Source organism: Ricinus communis, chromosome 7 (assembly GCF_019578655.1).
Source record: "Ricinus communis isolate WT05 ecotype wild-type chromosome 7, ASM1957865v1, whole genome shotgun sequence".
In the NCBI taxonomy this organism is placed as follows: domain Eukaryota; kingdom Viridiplantae; phylum Streptophyta; class Magnoliopsida; order Malpighiales; family Euphorbiaceae; genus Ricinus; species Ricinus communis.
The window spans coordinates 6,470,454-6,489,759 of NC_063262.1; the positions used below are offsets into that span (position 1 = coordinate 6,470,454).

General features: G+C 30.1%; 2 protein-coding genes across 3 annotated transcripts; both read left to right on the forward strand.

The window, feature by feature from the left end:
• Positions 1–3,131: 3,131 nt before the first annotated feature.
• Positions 3,132–7,781, forward strand: LOC8273529 (ABC transporter G family member 1). The gene is made up of 8 exons (XM_002531628.4): positions 3,132–3,846; positions 4,765–4,844; positions 5,414–5,878; positions 5,974–6,060; positions 6,182–6,307; positions 6,420–6,614; positions 6,700–6,786; positions 6,868–7,781. The coding sequence occupies exons 1-8, from the start codon at positions 3,381–3,383 to the stop codon at positions 7,498–7,500; spliced, it is 2,139 nt and encodes a 712-aa protein (XP_002531674.2). The 5' UTR covers positions 3,132–3,380; the 3' UTR covers positions 7,501–7,781.
• A 3,527-nt stretch (positions 7,782–11,308) lies between these two features.
• Positions 11,309–18,227, forward strand: LOC8273530 (polyadenylate-binding protein 2). 2 transcript variants are annotated; one of them, XM_002531629.4, is made up of 6 exons: positions 11,309–11,486; positions 11,569–11,671; positions 12,621–12,691; positions 17,349–17,540; positions 17,650–17,777; positions 17,864–18,227. In XM_002531629.4, the coding sequence occupies exons 1-6, from the start codon at positions 11,373–11,375 to the stop codon at positions 17,910–17,912; spliced, it is 657 nt and encodes a 218-aa protein (XP_002531675.1). In that variant the 5' UTR covers positions 11,309–11,372; the 3' UTR covers positions 17,913–18,227. The 2 variants fall into 2 exon arrangements, with proteins under 2 accessions (XP_002531675.1, XP_025015314.1); XM_025159546.2 differs by lacking the exons at positions 11,309–11,486; positions 11,569–11,671; positions 12,621–12,691 and adding an exon at positions 15,165–15,600.
• The last annotated feature ends 1,079 nt before the right edge of the window (positions 18,228–19,306 follow it).

A 19,306-nucleotide genomic window follows, 5' to 3' on the forward strand; every position in this document is an offset into this window, starting at 1 on the left:
ACTCCACATTATCATAGACTAAGGTTGCCCATCACTCTCTCGCTCTTGTTTGAAGGCCTTTTCTATTTTAAATAAAAGAATTTCTTTATGATTAATAATTACAACTTGAAGCAAAGAAATAAATTTGACTGTATTTAAAAAGATATATTAATCTTATTATAAATATGAGTTTTTTTTTCTAAGTTTTTTGATTGTATAGACGGAACAATTGTATACAGTATTTTGACCACATTTGTTGTATCCACAAAAAAATACATTTTACTTAGTGGCTATTTTAAACTATAAATTAACTTTATTGTTATTTGATGAGTCTTTAAACAAGTCAGATCTTTTGAATATTAGAATCAAACTCATTTTAATTCTCATGATAGAAAACGAATAAATAATCATGATAGAAGACAAACAAACTACTATAAAGAAAGACAAAATAAAATACTCATAATAACAAAATAAAAAAAATAATTAAGAAATAAGATCCTAAATAAATTTTCACCTAAAAGAATTCTTTATTTTAATGTTAAAACTTTAGCAGTTATGTTATTCTCTTTCATACATCTTTAATTTGTCATATGTTTTTTCAAATTCACTACTAAAGAAACATAAAAAATTTGCGTCAAAATGAATAAATTCTAACCAACTCGTACAAATAGAATGAAAATATGATTTAATTATTTTATTATAAATAAAAAAATTATTAGAAAAAAATATAAAAAATAAAAAATTGAAGTTAGCCACCAAAGGTAGTAAAGAAGAAAATAAAGAAGAGAACTCTGGCGGCTAAATTCTTCACACACTTTACTTACGACTTTCCATATTAAAACATGATTATGTAACTTTTAAAATATTCTTTTTACTTTTAGTACTAATATCTAATAAAAATAATTATTTAAATTAGTTATAATATTTATTGACATAAATAATTTATAATTAAATCAAAATTATAAATATAATAATATTATTTTATATATAAATAAAATCTCCTTATAGTCTATATTTGAAATCAAATAAAATTTATAATTATAAAGAGATTATAACTTAATTAATAGAAATTTGAGTACTAAATTTTTTTCTTTACTTAATATTTAATTATTTTAGATAAAATAATAAAATAAAAATAAAATAATATTAAAATCTTTTCATATTAGACAAATAAAATTAACCAGGCAAAAGATAGCATAACATATAACCTTAAAAGAATAAATGCATAAATATTATTATATAAATAAATATTTTCTTAAAATAAAATTTTAAAAAATTATATCTTATTACAATATAGGATATATTCTAATTTATAATTAGTTAAAATTAAAATAAAAAGTATTGTATAGAAATTGTTTTTATATTTTATGTAAAACAGATTTAGAAAACATTTGAAATATCTTAGACTATACACTTAATCCCATCATTAGATTGAATAGCTTAGATAGAAATATTAATCCTCGTTTGACTCGAGAACAGATGATAAAACTTAGTATTATTGTCCCCATCATGGATCCATTTGGTTTGGGAAGGTGGAACCCAAAAAGTCTCCTCTTTTTAATCAATCTAATATAAACTTCCCAATGATGATAGACAGATATTATGTTAAATATTTAATTATAATTAGAAATAAGATATGTTAAAAAAATTTTATATTAGACTAATTGACCAGACAAAATATAGTATAACATATAATTTTAAAAGAATATATACATAAATATTATTATATAAATGAATATTTTTTTAAAATAAAATTTAAAAATTTAAAACTTATTATAATATAGAATATATTCTTATTTATAATTAGATAAAATTAAAATTAAAATTTTTTATAATTGTATAGAAATTATTTTTGTATTTTATATAAAATAGGTTTAGAAATCATTCGAAATATCTTAGATTATACGTCCAATCCTATCCCATCATCAGATTGAATAGCTTAGATAGAATTATTAATCCTCGTTTGACTCGAAAACGCATGATAAAATATTTAGTATTATTGTCCCATCATGGATCCATTTTGGGAAGGTGGAATCCAAAAGGCTCCTCTTTTTAATCAATCTCATATAAACTTTCCCAAAAATGATATAGAGATATTATTTTAAATAATTTAAGTTTAGCTTGGATTAAATAAAATAATCTTAATTATCTATTTATTTAGATATTAAAATTATTATGCGCTAAAAGTAAAGTTTTATTTTAATTTAATGAAAGGACCAATATAAGTGATGAGAAATTCAAAAATGAAATATAAATTTTCTTTTATTAATTTAGTCCTTAACTATATTAACTTTGCAAAAAAATAAATTATTAGTTTTGTAAAAATTCAAAGAGATTCCAATGTAATAAATAAAATTTAAGGAGAAAATTGTAAATGCGACTAAATAAATATTTAATACAAAACGAATCTATTGCTGAGATGAATGACCTGGTTAGACTAATTCTTTTACCTTATGGTTCATACAACATATGTATTGCTCTTCCTTCCGTAGAGAACTACTCAAAATTTGACCGGCATTTCTCTTTTTGGTTTCTTGTAATTATTAATGGTGATCTCACTTTGCACTTGAGTTTTTTGACTCGGTCTTTAAGAAAAGAAATCAATTATAATATCTCTTAATTTATTGCTTTGAATGTTATTTTGGAAAAAACGTAATCTATTTTACTTATTTAAAAGTCACATTTTAGAAAATAACTGTTGAAAAATGTAGGAAAATAAAATAAAAGATGGTGAAAACAAACAAAACCAAAACTTAGATATTTGATTTTGCAATTTATTCAAACTTATTTATGAGTTTGAAGTCAAAGAAATGTCATGAAATCTAGTATTCTCTAGAGCTGTTTCTATTCATAAAATGTTTCTTAAAGTTTTCCAAAAATGAAATTAATTGAAAATTATCTGTTACTCATATATGTACTTAAAATAGATAAGCATTACCAATATGTATGATTTATGTTTCTTCGAAAGAGGTAAGATAAGTAGTTGAATTTAGCATCATCCCCTCTTGACCACTTCATTTTCCAGAAAAGAAAATAATCAAAAATGTGGATATGCAATTTACTGTACAGGATTTCATGCATTTTAGACAGAAGAAACTTATATGTCCGCAAGGGACGCGATGAGAAAAGTCGTTGGCTAGTTCCCATCTCGCATTAAACACATAATGACAAGCTGGCTAGTGACATTCTGCCAGATGCTTTTGGTATGCTAGTGTGTGGAAATTCTGAGTATTTGACAATAAACAGAGAACAATTAGATTGCTGACCTTCCACATCTTCTTGAATTTTTGGGGTTCTATAAGTATATGCGAAAGAGCACACAGAAACTTTAAAGCAAAACCCAATCTCTCTCTCTCAATCTCTCCCTTTCTTTAACACACTTTTCTTCATCAAGTTTAAGCATGGATTCCACTATTAGTGTGCCTAGATGGTCGCCAAATCCGAGCCCAAGTAGACCACTTACCCAAAACAAGCCTGCAACAAGACCAAAAGATCTCGACGAATTAGAAGGGCAAAACATAGCTTCTGATGAGGAAGATGAGAAGTCATCCATTAGTATGAACACACTTTTCCCATTTAGTTCCTCTGGCTTTGCTTGTGATGACCGTCCACCGTCTCTAAGGAGTATGGAGATGGAACCAGCAGGTGGAGACAATAAGCAGTGCAAAGATGAAGGCTTGACATCAAAAGGGAATAGCAATGGAATTTTCCTGACATGGAAAGATTTGTGGGTTACGGTGCCTGATGGGAGAAATGGCCGCAGGCCGATCTTGCAAGGGCTAACTGGATATGCTGAGCCGGGGATGGTGCTTGCTATCATGGGTCCTTCTGGCTGTGGCAAGTCAACACTGCTAGATGCATTGGCAGGTAGTAGCTTGTCGCGTAATCATTTTTAGTAGTTTGTTGCGTAATCATTTTTTCTCCCATATTTTAAATATTGTGTTCCCCAAAAGAGAAGGAAAACAACCATTATAGACTTCTTGGGTGGTGTGTGACATTGATATTCGTACTAAAGAATTAATGGTTTTGCAGATGGCAAATAATTTTGCTACCCCACAGATCTTCCATGTTATGCCCTCACAGAGTTTGCTTGTACATACTGTCTTTAGCAATTCTTTTGTGTACAAAAAAGAAAAAAGTGCCCCTACATGTCAATTTAGACCGACATCTTATAGTAATCTTATGCTTCTTCTGTTCTAAAATGATAGCCTATTTTAATTTTGCATGCGGAAAAAAAATATAATTTCTTAATTAATATTATTAGTTTTTATTACTACTTTCTGACATACTTTTGTTAAACTTTCTATAAAACTATAATTTTTAAGTATAAGTTGTGAAAATCAATTGTATTTCTTGTCTTAATTAATAATATTATTATTTTTAATAATTATTTAGTAAAATAACAATTAAAAAGAAGATATACTATAATCTGGAACTCGCGTAAAATAAAAAACTATTATTTTTGAGACGGAAGAAATATTATCTATATCTATTTCTTTTACAATATTACAATAATATTTTACAGTTTTACGATTTTTATTAGGATTCATATACAATATTCTAAAGTAATTTTGTGACATAAGAAAAATAAATGATATCGGTCCATCGGCCACCAAATTATACCTAAAGAAAAGAAGAATGCTTTATCCCATGATTCTAGGAATGTGCGGATATGTGTGCATGTTCTCTCTGGCCAAGACAAAAAGGTTATAATAATATTATTATATTTTCTTTCATAAAGACAATCAGAAGCACTGTTGACGAGAGAGAGCTTATCACTTGCAGGAAGATTAAGCTCGAACACACAGCAAGCTGGGGAAATCCTGATCAATGGTCGGAAGGAAACACTTGCATTCGGAACATCGGTAAGCAAATGTTTATATTCTATTCTGACAGTCTCCCAGGGGGAACAACTGCAGAATTTACTATTTTTCAAGCTCATAACTCTTCTTAGGCCATGTAGGCTCCTCTCTTCTCATGTTCAAGAGGGCTTTCTTTAGCAGTCAAAATAGATCTTTCAATGATAGCTACTTGGTTAATAAAACTGTTAAAGAAAATAAATACTACCGCTTAAAATTTAAAGATCATAATAATTAAAGAAAAATTCTGATATTATTACGTAAAAAAAAAATTTATTTATACAGTGCAACCGTTATTATTATTTTGATTATATAATTAAAATAATAGATATAATTTAATAATTTTAAAAAAATAATAATAAACCAACTATTTTAAATGTCTTTCATTTTTTTAAAATTTTAAAAAATTATTAATACAATAATTTGAGCGTAAAAATATCAATCTTTAATATATTTGAGTATAGATATATAAATTGAGTAATGAAAATATAAATCAGTGGCAGGTTCCTCCCTTCTTGAACTGCTTCCTGTCAAGAGTAAATGTAGCAATAACTTTATGTTCTATCATTTTCTAGGCCTACGTGACTCAAGATGACACTCTAATGACAACATTAACTGTGGTAGAAGCTGTATACTACTCGGCGCAGCTTCAGCTTCCAGACTCCATGTCAAGATCTGAAAAGAAGGAAAGAGCAGAGGAGACAATAAGGGAGATGGGTTTGCAAGATTCTGTTAATACCAGGATTGGGGGGTGGAGTACAAAAGGACTTAGTGGTGGACAAAAAAGAAGAGTTAGCATTTGCATTGAGATCTTGACTAGACCCAAACTTTTGTTTCTTGATGAGCCTACTAGTGGACTGGATAGTGCAGCATCTTATCATGTCATGAACCGCATTGTTAAGTTGGCTAAGCAAGATCAAAGGACTGTTGTCGCATCAATTCATCAACCTAGCAGTGAGGTTTTTGAGCTGTTTCAGAATCTTTGCCTACTCTCTTCTGGCAGGACTGTATATTTTGGTCCTGTTTCAAAGGCAGAACAGGTTATTTAATTAACAATAATAATATGAGTTTTGATTTTTTGGGGGTTGAAGTTGATGAATTATTGCATAAATTAGCTTTGATTTTTGTGTTGCAGTTTTTTTCCTCCAATGGCTTCCCTTGCCCTACTCTCAGGAATCCATCTGATCACTATCTTAGGACCATAAACAAGGACTTTGATGTGGTAAATAAATTTTCTTTTCAGTGAAATAACCAAGATGTAGGATATAAATGCTCTTTTTTTTTTCTCTTAAAACAGAATTCATTATAGTACAGTATATTTACTTGTTATTCACTTAGTACAGGACATTGAACAAGGGCTTGGTGGTTGCACAACAGAGGAAGCTATAAATATTCTCGTCAAGTCTTACCAATCATCAGAGATTTCCCAGCATGTTCAGAAGCAAGTAGCTGATATAATACATGAAAAGGTACAAAGATAGATAGAGTCGCACAGTTGCAATTGGCAATATTATCAATGATGTCAAACATATCAGAGATCGAAAAGAGAGTTTTAACTTTTCAATGTTGTTTGTTCTGAAGAAAGGAGGAAGTCTAGAGAAGAGAGGAAGCCAAGCAAGCTTCATAACCCAGTGCGTTGTTCTTACCAAGAGATCCTTTGTGAACATGTACCGTGACCTAGGCTATTACTGGCTTCGCCTTGCAATCTACATTGCGTTGTGTTTATGTGTAGGGACTATCTTTCATGACATTGGCTTCACCTTTGGATCAATTCAGGTATAAATAGAATATATTACTTACTTTATCTTTCAAGACCAATTTACTTTTCCTTTAGTACTATTAAGCACTAGCGTTTTTTCAGGCCAGAGGCTCAATGCTCATGTTCGTTGCTGCATTCTTGACTTTCATGGCAATTGGAGGGTTCCCTTCTTTTGTTGAAGACATGAAGGTCGATTCTATTTGTAAATAAGGCTGCAATGATCATGAATTTGTACCACTGCTAACTTAGTTTTCTCTCTACTAAAATCAGATATTCGGAGGAGAAAGGTTAAATGGGCACTATGGGGTTGGAGCGTTCGTTGTTGGAAACACATTCTCTTCCATTCCATACCTGTTGATGGTCTCATTAATCCCTGGAGCAATAGCATACTATCTTGTTGGCCTTCAGAAGGGCTTTGAACACTTTGTCTACTTTGCGCTCGTACTCTTTGTGACCATGATGTTGGTTGAAAGTCTGATGATGATCGTTGCGAGTCTCGTACCAGATTTCCTGATGGGCATTATTACAGGTGCTGGAATTCAAGGAGTGATGATGTTAAATGGAGGATTTTTTCGGTTACCTGACGATCTTCCAGACCCATTTTGGAGGTATCCAATGTACTATATTGCATTCCATAAGTATGCAAATCAAGGATTCTACAAGAATGAATTCGAAGGATTGACATTCCCTAATAATCAAGCAGGAGGACCACCTACGATTACTGGTGAAGAAATTTTGACAGGGTTTTGGCAAGTTGAGATGGGTTACTCTAAATGGGTTGATCTTGCTGTCTTGTTCGGCATGGTGGTTCTCTATCGCCTCATGTTTTTGGGTATCATAAAAGTTGTTGAGAAGGTTAAGCCTATCATCAAAAGTCGTCCTGGCTGTTTCTCCTTCACATGAGGGAAATATAATAGGTTTTCTTACCCAAGGAAAATTCAGAACTTCAGAGTTAATTAGGAAATTCTCCGATTTTCCCTTTCTGGTGCACCCAAATCTTTGGTGATACATATTGTAACTAAAAGAAAATAAAACAGCGACATATAATTTAGTTGGTACGTATTATTTTAGCAAATGTTGGAGTGCCATAACAGCAAAAATTGTTGTTGTCTATGGTGTATTTCAAGCTTTTGATAGTATAAAACTTGTTTACAAACACAATGAACGCATATAATTGTTTCTTACTTTGCTTGAATTATATTATTACTCTATTGCTATCAAATTAATTAGATTCTCTTTTTTTTAAATTTTTTTATATGTCCATAGCAAGTAGTACGAATGATAAACAAGATTTACCCTTTAATGCTTAATTCTTGCATAACAACTAACACTAGTTGCTAAGATAGTATCTAGATTCATAAACATCTATAAATATATTTATTTCTGAGACCTAATTTTTTTTTGATATGTGTGTTTAATTTTTGACACATGAGATTCAAGCTTATATATAATTTTACTGACTCTAATCCTAAAAAATACCATATTAATTATATTCCAATATTATTTTAACTAATAAATAGTTCGTAATCAGATAATGATACTAATTTTATCCTAAAAAACAATAGACTAATTATATTTTAAATATTATATTAACTAATAAATTAATTTTTTAATTAGATGATAAATCTAATTTTAAAAATAATATTTTTAATATTATATTCAATAATAAATTAAATTTTTAATCCTAAAAAGTAATAATATAGTTATATTAATAGTATTAATTTATATAATATTAAAGTTAATTGATAAATACTTTTAAAATAATTTTCATATTATTGCATTATTAAAATTTAAAAATTTAAAAAAAATTGAGAAAAACATTTAAGAATAATTAGTTTACTTTTATTTTTTAAAATATTATAAATTAATATTAAATACTGAAAATTCTATTACTATTAACTTGATTTTATAATCGAAATAATGATAATGGTCGTGTAACTCATGGGTAAACGACTAGTTTCTTTCTAAATTTTATAGTCGTTTATTTGGGTTAAGTCATGTTCATATATTATGATATCAATACCAATATTACTTTTCAACTTCCTTAAAATATAAACCATTTTCATATATTTTCTCTTATTTTCAGATTATTCTTTAAATTTTATAATTCTTGCATTTATAGTTGAGTAAGATCTCTGTAATAATTGATAAGCTATTAGTGCTTTCATTTTAAAATATAAATATGTCAAATTCAATTACAAGCATATTTGTGGGCTGTAGTATTAAATAAAGCATATTCTTCATATTCTCTATGTATTCTTTTGTTACATATTCTCTATGGCTTATACAATTATGTCCATCTCATTCCTTTCTTTATGTTTTCTATTTTTCAGTCCCTTCTGCTATTTACATGGAATGTGACTTTGCACCAAATGTATAACCTTATAAATTAAAATAATTTCAAAACATTAGAGTAACTAGATTTTTTCTATTTTTATACCATTTGTCTACTCAACCAACTATGAGTATCGATCTCTTGACTACTCTTGTTTTTTCTATCTCAAACTACTTCATTCTTAGAAAATCAATTAATATGACTATGCTGAATGCAAATGAGTTCATTGCTATGAGAGAAAAAATATGTGAGAGAACATATATGAAGTATAAAGTTCAGCCTCAACTTTGAGGGCATGCTCTTTGTTGCTGCTCTAAAAACTTCCTTACATGTTCATCTTTAGAAGCCATTATCTTGTATTAGTATATTTTTATTGAAAGAGTTTGATTTGTGAAAATCTTGAATTTAAAAATAATATCATTAATTTTTCAATCTAGCTCCTTTTCTTTTGGATTTTATCAGTATTTTGATATTTACTTTTATTTTTAATGCTATAATACAAATGAGACTAGATAATAGATCTAGCAGTAAGTCTAGAAGGCATGTAATATCCCTTTTCTTATAGTTTTCTTAATATTCAATGGTGAAATACTTAGTGAGAAAACTCAATTAATCAATAGAAATATTTGACATCTTAAACATATATTATGACATTTGATATATTTGGTGACTGTTTTTTTCCATAGCTCATATTAAACTACACTATAGGATTAGAATTTAAAATATTTTAGATTAGTAATTTAAAGAACATTTAGGCTGTTGATTTCATTTTAATATTGATAAAGCATCTTATACTATCATAAAAGCAACAAATGGAACAATTTGGTTTTTAAATTTGTTTAAGTGGTTTATTATCGATTATTATTATCATATAAAATAGAATAAAAAATGTGATCTTGATTATAATATTATGCTAAAAAATATCTTTAAGTATTGTGATGGTAAGTGTGAGTTTTGTTTATCAGTTAATTTCTAAAGTTTCATGAATGCATAGATTATATTTTCTTTATTTTTTTCTTGTAATAGTTCTAATGTGTGTATTACTCTTTCTTTTTCTCTTCAGTCTTACTAGAATTATAATGTTAGTCTAAATGATATGAAAATATTTTTAATTTTGGGCAAGATATATACACATATATATCTTAGAGTAAAAATGCAACCAACAAAAAATTATATGATTCTGCATCATTGTGTTTACATTGATAATTAGCTTATTGTAAATTCACTAATGATTGAATGTCATAATATACCTTACTATTGAACAACCTTTAGAGATTATTAATTGTAATATTAATAAGATTTTTGAACTTAATTTTTGAGAACTTATAAAAATTATTTAAGTGAGTATTAGATGGTTGCAGTGATAGAGTGAGCAACCTTAGAATTAAGACAATAAACACTAAGCAATTCAAATGAAAACATCACTCAATGGAAGAAAATATAATTTTAGTCTTGCAATTTTAAATAACTGTACGCTTTATTAGAAGCATTAAAATGTGATAAAAAAATATACTTTTCTATTAGTATTCTAGTCATATTTGACTGTCAAACTTATTGTTAATTAAATATTGACGATCACTTTATTAAAAATATTGCTACAAGAGTATATGTAGTGCGAATTTCTAAAGATATTATAAATGAAAATTATATAAAAAATAGAAGGATAATTCCAAAATATCAATGTTATAGTTTTTTTTAAAATTTTTTTTTTGGTCTTACAAAATAAAAAATATTATTTATTTTAATTTTAAATATCATTAAATTTAAAAATTAGGGCAGTCTCGCCCATATGATGGGGGCACATCTAGTTTAAAATTAAAGCTATGGAATTATAACTTTTTTAAAAAAATAAATTCATCACTCTTTAATTATTTATTTCATATTTTCCATAACATATACTAGAATAAGTATATGTCTCAATTTATGAGAATTAAGAATTGTAATCTAATTTAGTTGTTATTTTAAGTGCTGATTAAATTTAAATTTAACCAAGTCTTTAAATAATATAAAAACATAAGTTGATAAAAACATAAAGATAAAAGTTTAATTTTTTTAATTAATATTTTTATTTAGTTTCTCCAAGAATTAAACCAAAAGACTAGCCGTTCTAATTTAGTTTTGATATAATGTTTCTTAAGGTTCCGGACCGGTTCATAAACCATTGATCAAGAGTTGATTCCAAATTTAACGGATCCGATTAATATCTTGATTTGCCATTGAAACTGGCTCTTTGATCATGTCTATCTAGCAGTATTATCAGTAAATCTAACCAAGCTCAAACTAAAATAAAATAGAAATAAAAAAGAAGTACGTTTCATTATTACCAGTGCGGAAAACGCAGCGTTTTAATAAGTCATTAAATTCCTACTACTACATAAATCGAATACGCTTTATACAGCCAAATCTTTCAGCTTGCTTCAGACATCAGTAATCGACGAACATGGAGGAAGAGGAGCATGAGGTGTACGGTGGAGAGATTCCTGACATGGAAGGCGATATTGATCCTCACAACGTCGACATGGATATGTCCGCCGCTGATGACGACGCCGTTAAGGTCCATGGTTATTTCTTTCTTTCGGTTTCAGTTCTCCATAGACAGACAAAAGAACCCTAATTTAAGAATTGAAATCTGGCAGGAGCTGGATGAGATGAAGAAAAGATTAAAGGAGATGGAAGAGGAAGCGGCTGCTCTCCGCGAGATGCAAGCTAAGGTTGAGAAGGAAATGGGCGCTGTTCAAGGTTTTCTTTTCTTTTTATTATTATATTTAATGCTGTATCTCTTAATTTCTGGAAAGTTAAATAATGTGTCTTTTGATTGTTGGTGATTAAGTAAGAAAGTGATGAATGTGTAATGTTGGCTTTAGGTTGAGATTATTCTTGGTTAAATTAAAGAATTATAAAGCTACATTTTTTGAACCACATTTGAGAATTGAGATGCTGTGACAGATGATACCTCAACAATTTTACTTATTTACCATGTATATAGGATTCTCTCTTTTTTTATGGGGTTGAATTATGAGTTGCAAATAATAGAAAAGTGGACAATGCAGTTCATAGGTTTTGATCATAGATGCGTTTCTTTTACCCTTTGACTTAAGGGGTTTGGAAAGTTTGACCAAACATCAGTTTGATGGATTTGGAAGCTCAGGGTAGTCGTTAATTTTTTGTTCTTCTATTTTTTCCAATAACTAAATTGTTAAATGTGCTTGAACATTGAGAAAGATTATTCTTTCTTTTTCTTTTTTCTGGTTCTTGATGGCCAAATACCTTTTCTCTTTCCTATCTCATGTTCTGCAATGTTCTGATGTTCTTTTTCGTATTAAATTTTTGGCATGCATTTGTTATCAGAAGTTGTGATTTTCTTATAAAAATCCTACCTCTTCTCTGTGATGTAGTCAAATTCTTTGACCATTAAAAGGATTTTAACCAACTTGGTGTTTGCAAATCTGCCGTCATGGCTACTTTGGTATATAATAACTCTTTTCAACATGTTCTAGTTTCATGCCTCTAGATTCAATATCTAGTTAAATTTTTATTTTAATTTTTTCATGCAGACAATCAAAATATGGTTCTTGTTTAAATTTTCTTTTTCTATTTTCCTCACTTTAGCTGCTATCTCATTTTTTTAACTTTTTGCCTATTTGGAATTTTAAAATCATATATTTATGTGTGGTAATGTTGTACACAGATCCAGCTAGTGCAGCTGCTAACCAAGCCAATAAGGAGGAAACAGATTCTCGTTCTGTGTTCGTTGGCAATGTGAGAAATAAGAAAACCTTTCATCTTTCTCATTATATTTTTTTTTTCTTCTTCCAGTAAGCTGGTTTTCATATATATATGTCATGCTCTTAGATTTGCTTTTTCTTTATTTTGGATTAATAAGACACATATACGGGTTAGGGACAGGACACACTCCTTCGCAAAACCATGACAATTTTGTAAAAGCATGCTAACCTATGTAATCTACACAAACACTTTCCACAATCGATGTGGGATTGGAAGGGCCAGCTCACTCTCCAGTTATTGTGAATGGGAGGCACCACATCTCATACTCTCATATATGTGCTTTTTCTTTATTAATAACATACACATATGGGTTAGAGATAAGGCATTGCTGACCTATATAATCCAAACATACACATTTTCAATAACCAATATGGGATCCTGAAGAACCTCCTTAGAGTTGCTTAAAATGGTGTAATTTGCTTTAGCCTCAACAAAAATTTATTTTCTCTGTATTTTATTGTGACTTCATATAACTTTGTCTCCAATTAGTCATAGTGCATGAGTATTATAGATTTCCTTTTGAAATAAAGTGGTCTATCATGCATGTTATATGATGAATGACCGATTTCATGAATATACGACTATAGGTATTTGATGATTTGCTATCCACCCTTTCTTTTTCTTCACGTATATTCTTAACTTTGTCCCATTATCTGTGAATTACAGTTCCACCATCCATCAGTTTACACATGACATAGTGTATATCTTTTGTAGATAGTATAGTGAGAAATCTCATGCATGTGGCAGCAAAGCATGAGTATTTCTTTTGTATAATATAATGGATCATGCCTGTGGCAGCAAAGCATCCAGGCTGTAAGATGCAATTTTTTTCCTGAAAGATAAATATGGGATACTCTAATATTGATGTTTGATTGACTATCATCCATTCTGAAAATTATTTCATAGGAGCATATATGTTGCTTTTCTATGTTCTAGTCAAATGTTGTGGCTGTAGGATTTAGAAAGCCATGGGAAAGGAAGGCACAGTGCAAAGATAGCTCATCTAAATGTGAACTACTTGAATGCTTTTTTGGGGTGATTGCATGAAACACTCCGGTAGATTGAGCTAATAAGTTTTGAAGATGAATTGAATAACCTTCTGTACAAGCAGCTCAAATGGCTCATTTGTTGAAGAACTGGCATATCTCATATCGTGTCTCTGCTTATATAACCAGTAGTGCAAGACATATTGAAACGAGAGGGTGCTATTATCACTAGTTATTTTTAATTCGGACAGACAGACTAATATTGATCAAACTTAAGGTAATTTGGCCCTTTTGAAATACAGCTAAATATTAATGTCATTTTCAAGCCAAGGATATTTGTATCCATTAATGACCTCAAATTATCATTATGAGAGAAGATGTTGAAATGAAAATAGGAGGATAGTCGCTTCTTCAGGTGCCATATAAACTAGAGATTGCAAGTTCTTTTCTTTTTTTTTTTTTTTTTTTTTGCATTTGAAAAGTCTTGTGAATAATGTGAGAGGTGAGCAAATGGTCAGTTTGTTTCAAAGACGAACCAAACCAAAAGGCAAAATTCCTTAAAAATCTCAAACCTAACCAATGCTTAAGGAGAAACGAACCGAAGCGAACAATTGTTGGTTTGGTTTGGTTCATCAATTTTTCTTTTGGAATATTCTTTAGATTAATTTATACTTTTTTATATCTTTATATTTATGGTAAAAAAATTTAAAATTGTAAATAAGAACTAATGAAACAAAGTTTAATTTTTTACTAAAATTTAATTAAATAATATAAAATATCATTGAAGTTATTAATTTTTTTATATATAAATATTTTAGTAAAAAAGTAAAAATTTGCTCGTTTCGGTTAACCAAAATTTCTTTTGGGGAAAAACCGAGCTGGGCGAAGTTTTATTGATTTCTAAAAATTAGAACCGAATCAGTTGGTTTGGTTCTGTTTTCTGTCTCAATTCAATTTTGGTCACCCTCAAATGTGATTGACAATGTAGCAAGTGTGCTCGTGTGTTTCTTTTGTTGCAAAATAAAATCTAATTGTTATTTGGTGGCTTTGACATATAACTGCTATAAGATATTAGCCTCCACCATGCTCTAAGCCAACAAAAAGAAAAAGAAAAATACGAAAAACCTCCTAGTAGAAGCTGCTAGCTCCACCACTGGTAAAGTGGTAATCAATCCAGTGCAAGTTATATTGTACAGAACTTTGGTTTTGAGTTTCTGATTTTGTGTAGTTGTTTTATATAGTAGCTGCATTAATTTCCTTGCATTTGCTGCTGATCCGGATTCTTATGTTTCAGAATCATGGTTTGACTTTATGTCCCCACTATATGATCGCAGGGTTCTCCTTATTCTTCAAGTTCTCTCTTTCTTAGCGCCGGAATACTTGTACTGTCTTTTGGGGGTGGGCATGTCTTGTGTTAACTAAGCTTGTATTCCAATATCGAAAAAATACTGCATGTTAATAGAAAAAGAAATGACAACAAAGTAGTTGAAAGAAGATGAGATGAAAAGAATAATGAATGAAAAAGTACATGTGAAAGGGCTGGAAAAAAAAAAGAACAAATAACAAAGAGAAAAAGGAAAAGAAAACAAATGGAAAAGAAATGGAGAATTGAACAAAGTAATTGGAAAAGTAAGATGAGATTAGAAATGAAGTTCAATATGAAATTGAGGGAAAGAAGCCAGCAAAAGGCTTAATGGAGGTGGCTGGAGTTGGTGGAAGTAGTATGTAAAATGATATGCTTCAACCTTTATTGCGACAATGGAAGTTGGCCCTTTTGAAGAGCAGAGGCAAACCAGGATATGCAATCTAAATTGTAGACTGCGGAGCCTCGTCATTGCTGGTGGTGGTGGTGGTTGGTGCTTCCAGAATTTGTGGTCATTTTGCATGGTGAAGGGTGTAAGCTTCTTTGTTGTGTCATAATTTCTAGTCTGCTAGTTATATTTATATAAAGTGTCAGAAGTGTTCAACAAAATAATATTTTACATTTACAAGTGAACTTACAACAAGTCATTTAAGCTAGTCTTCTCACTTTGACCGGTTATTTTGTTGTTTTCTTCAGACAGTTTTTGGGCTCAGTATGGCTCATTACTGAAGCCTTGCTCATCTTATTAGAGGTTGGCACATGCTATGTCTTGTTACTTAAACTCAAGAAAAGAAGCATAATAAAAATTTGTGAATAGTTCAAGCTTGGACGAAGTAAGATTCAATGTAGTAGTTCCTTGCAATTTACTTTGTCTGTCTTATTGAATATCTAGTACAAGATGTCATCTTCTCCATATCTCTTTGGTTCTAGGAAAGCATTTTCTATGTGTCAATAATTAGCTCTTACCATTACTAGCATTAAGCATTAAAACACAATATGCGCTTTCTGCAAAATTGATTGGGAACTCCTTCCATGATAGAGTCACTCTTTAAGTAATTTCTCGATATCCATTTATCAAGTAACTTGCTAGATGTCTAAGCTTTCATTGTTCTGCATTAGAAAAATCTTTCATAGAGAAGGCACTTCTAGTCCCATTTGATTTAGAGTTTCGAAAAACTTCCTGCATTATAAGTTCTCTGTTGTGTTGTATACTAATGTGTATTTTGTGTTTGCTAACATGAATATTACTTATATCATCACTAGTTGTTTGTTCTTGAATGGTATATGCTGTTAAGCTCCTGGGAACTTTCCAGTGCTTGAAGGGTTGAAATGGAAGATTTTTAAGGCTACTTGGTTTAAAAGAACTCAAACCAAGGGTCAAAATCATATACAAGGGCTGATCTTGAATTTTTTATATACAAGGGCTGATCTTGAATTTTTTATATACAAGGGCTGATCTTGAATTTTTTTAGGATTAAGGATTTATTTGAGAGGAGTTGAGAATATAAAAATCCTCAAGAGTGTAGGATTGCTTTTCAGTGGAATAAAGAAAAGCAAAAATACAGATGAACTTCTGGAAAAATATGGTGCCAAAATCTATGTTCATACATGGTGTGGATGTGGGATGATTTGTGGATATAGTAAGATTGGTTTTTGGCTATTTATAGAAAACGTCAGTTTGAATTTATAGATGTAATGAGAAGGGAAGAGATATTTTAATTATGAAATTCTTCTTGATGTTTAGATAGATGAGCTCGGTAAGCAGATCTGGGTTGCTATTCTAACATGTGACATGAAATTTAAAATGAAGCTAATGTTTTAATTCAAGATTTTGATGCCAGAAAGATAAAACATGCTGGATTGATGGCACTGGAATGTCTGGCATATTTGATAAATTGATAGAGTGATGAAATTGCAGAATAATGTTGCTTGTGTACAAAAGTGATAATTAACCAAATTCTCCTTTCTTTTTAATGTTCTAATTTTTTGATCTCTGCTAAATCATGTTCCTATATTAGCACAAGCATATGTCATTTTTCTCATACGGCGATGGATAATGCATCTAGTACGCACACACACACACACACACACACATATATATAAGCGCTTTCTGAAAAATTATGAAATGAAGGATATAGGAATAATATGACTCGGTGGATCATTTGTTACCACAAACGTGTCTTTGTAATTAGGATGTTCTCTTGCAGCAATCTTTTGTAGATATGTGTGTTCCTGATTTGAATTTGGTTGTGCAAACCATGTGATTACTTTTATAATGCAGGTTGATTATGCATGCACACCAGAAGAAGTCCAGCAGCACTTTCAGTCCTGCGGTACAGTTAATAGGGTTACTATTCTGACAGACAAGTTTGGCCAGCCAAAAGGTTTTGCTTATGTGGAATTCCTTGAAGTAGAAGCTATACAGGAGGCGTTGCTTCTGAATGAATCTGAGCTACATGGACGGCAATTAAAGGTGAGTCTTTATTGTCTTATTGAAGGAAAAGCTGGCGCGAAATTTGTTTGAGATCATTATACATATATATTGATATTAATGTTTGTGTCACTCCTGATATGCATTTCAGGTTTTGCCCAAAAGGACCAATGTTCCTGGAATGAAGCAGTATCGGCCTAGGCGATTCAATCCATACATGGGTTACCGGTTTAGGAGGCCATATGTACCTCCTTATTTCTACTCCCCTTATGGTTATGGGTATGTTTTCTACACACTTTTACATTTGCAGCGACTGTTTATTATACATTTTGTCATTCCTTGTCTTGCCTCCTTAATGGCTGCAGGAAGGCTCCTAGGTTCAGAAGGCCAATGCGATACATGCCCTATTACTAGATGACTGAAGATGGTGGAAACTTTCAGGTGCATGGTCACATGATATTATATTCCTGATATCTATGATTAAAACAGTTTGGTTTATCTGCCTGATGGTCTTTAGTTTATAATTATCTGTTGAGAGGGTAAACAGATGCTTTTATTGGCACAATAATCATGTTGCTCTGGTTCGTAATTGTATGTTATATGAAGAGGAAGTCTATATATTCATAGGTTCAGCCTGCTGGCAAGTTTCTCTTTGTAAATGAGATTGCTTGCGTTAGGCAAGGGAGGATTTTAAATGAAGAGATTCAGATTTTCCTATTTCAGATTTTAGTTTGCGTATCTTTCTTTCTTGGTGTTGATTTACAAAAAGAACCTCCTTGTTATTTGCTAATATTTACATTCCTCCTAATGTAGTCGTTGACCTTTAGAATGATCCCTACAGCATCATGCCAACTTAACATAGTTAAACTTTCAGAAGTTGCCCCTGAAAATTAACGAAATTAGGAGCTTTCATTACAGATAATATAAAGGCATTAGTGTTTGTGTGGTTGTGCTTTTGGAGGCGCTTGGTTCAATAATGCATCTTTTTATTTTGTTGGGTACAGCCTGAATTAATCAAGGATAACTAGAATGTCCACTGCGTGACGACTATTAGAGATGACAATTCATAGGAAACTGAACACTAAAGCATTAAGGATAATATATCCATATTCAACCCTGAAACTCCTTTTCTTTTGGAACTTACAAGAATCATGGTTGTACTGGTTAACTGGGCTAATGTTATGCGCCTAGGCGGTCATATTCAACCATTCGTGTGTTGTTGCAACTAGGAGTGAGGACCGTTTGGAAGAATTCAGAATTTGGAAAATTTTCTAAACCGTATTAAATTCTTGGAATTTTAAAATTGGATCCTCAGAATTATACCCTAATATAAAATTTATTGTCTAAACAGTTTTAATTTTTTGAAATAGTTTGGTTTAAAGATTCATATCTGACAGAATGGTTCAATTGAAAAAAATTTATTTGATAGAAGATTTTATTTTTTCAACTTAGTTGATATTAAAAGTTTCAAGTAAGAATTGAGAAATAGACGTCAATAAAGAATTGGTCAAATCACTCTAAATTTTTGTATTTAATTCTCTCTTTTCCAGCCCTTATATAGTTAGTTACTTGCAGTCATGTTATTGTTTGTATTTTCATATTAAATTGTTTAAATTACTTTGATTAATTGGTTTAGCAATGTTGATTTCAGTATGCAAATTTTTCAAATTAAAACTGTTTAAGTTGAGACTGATAATTAAAAAATAACTAATTCACCTCTCTTTTAGTTGCTAATTTAGCCTATAAAAATAAAATAAGTTAATTTATACATATTGTCATTTCTTTACGTATAGGAAATCTGTTTCTTT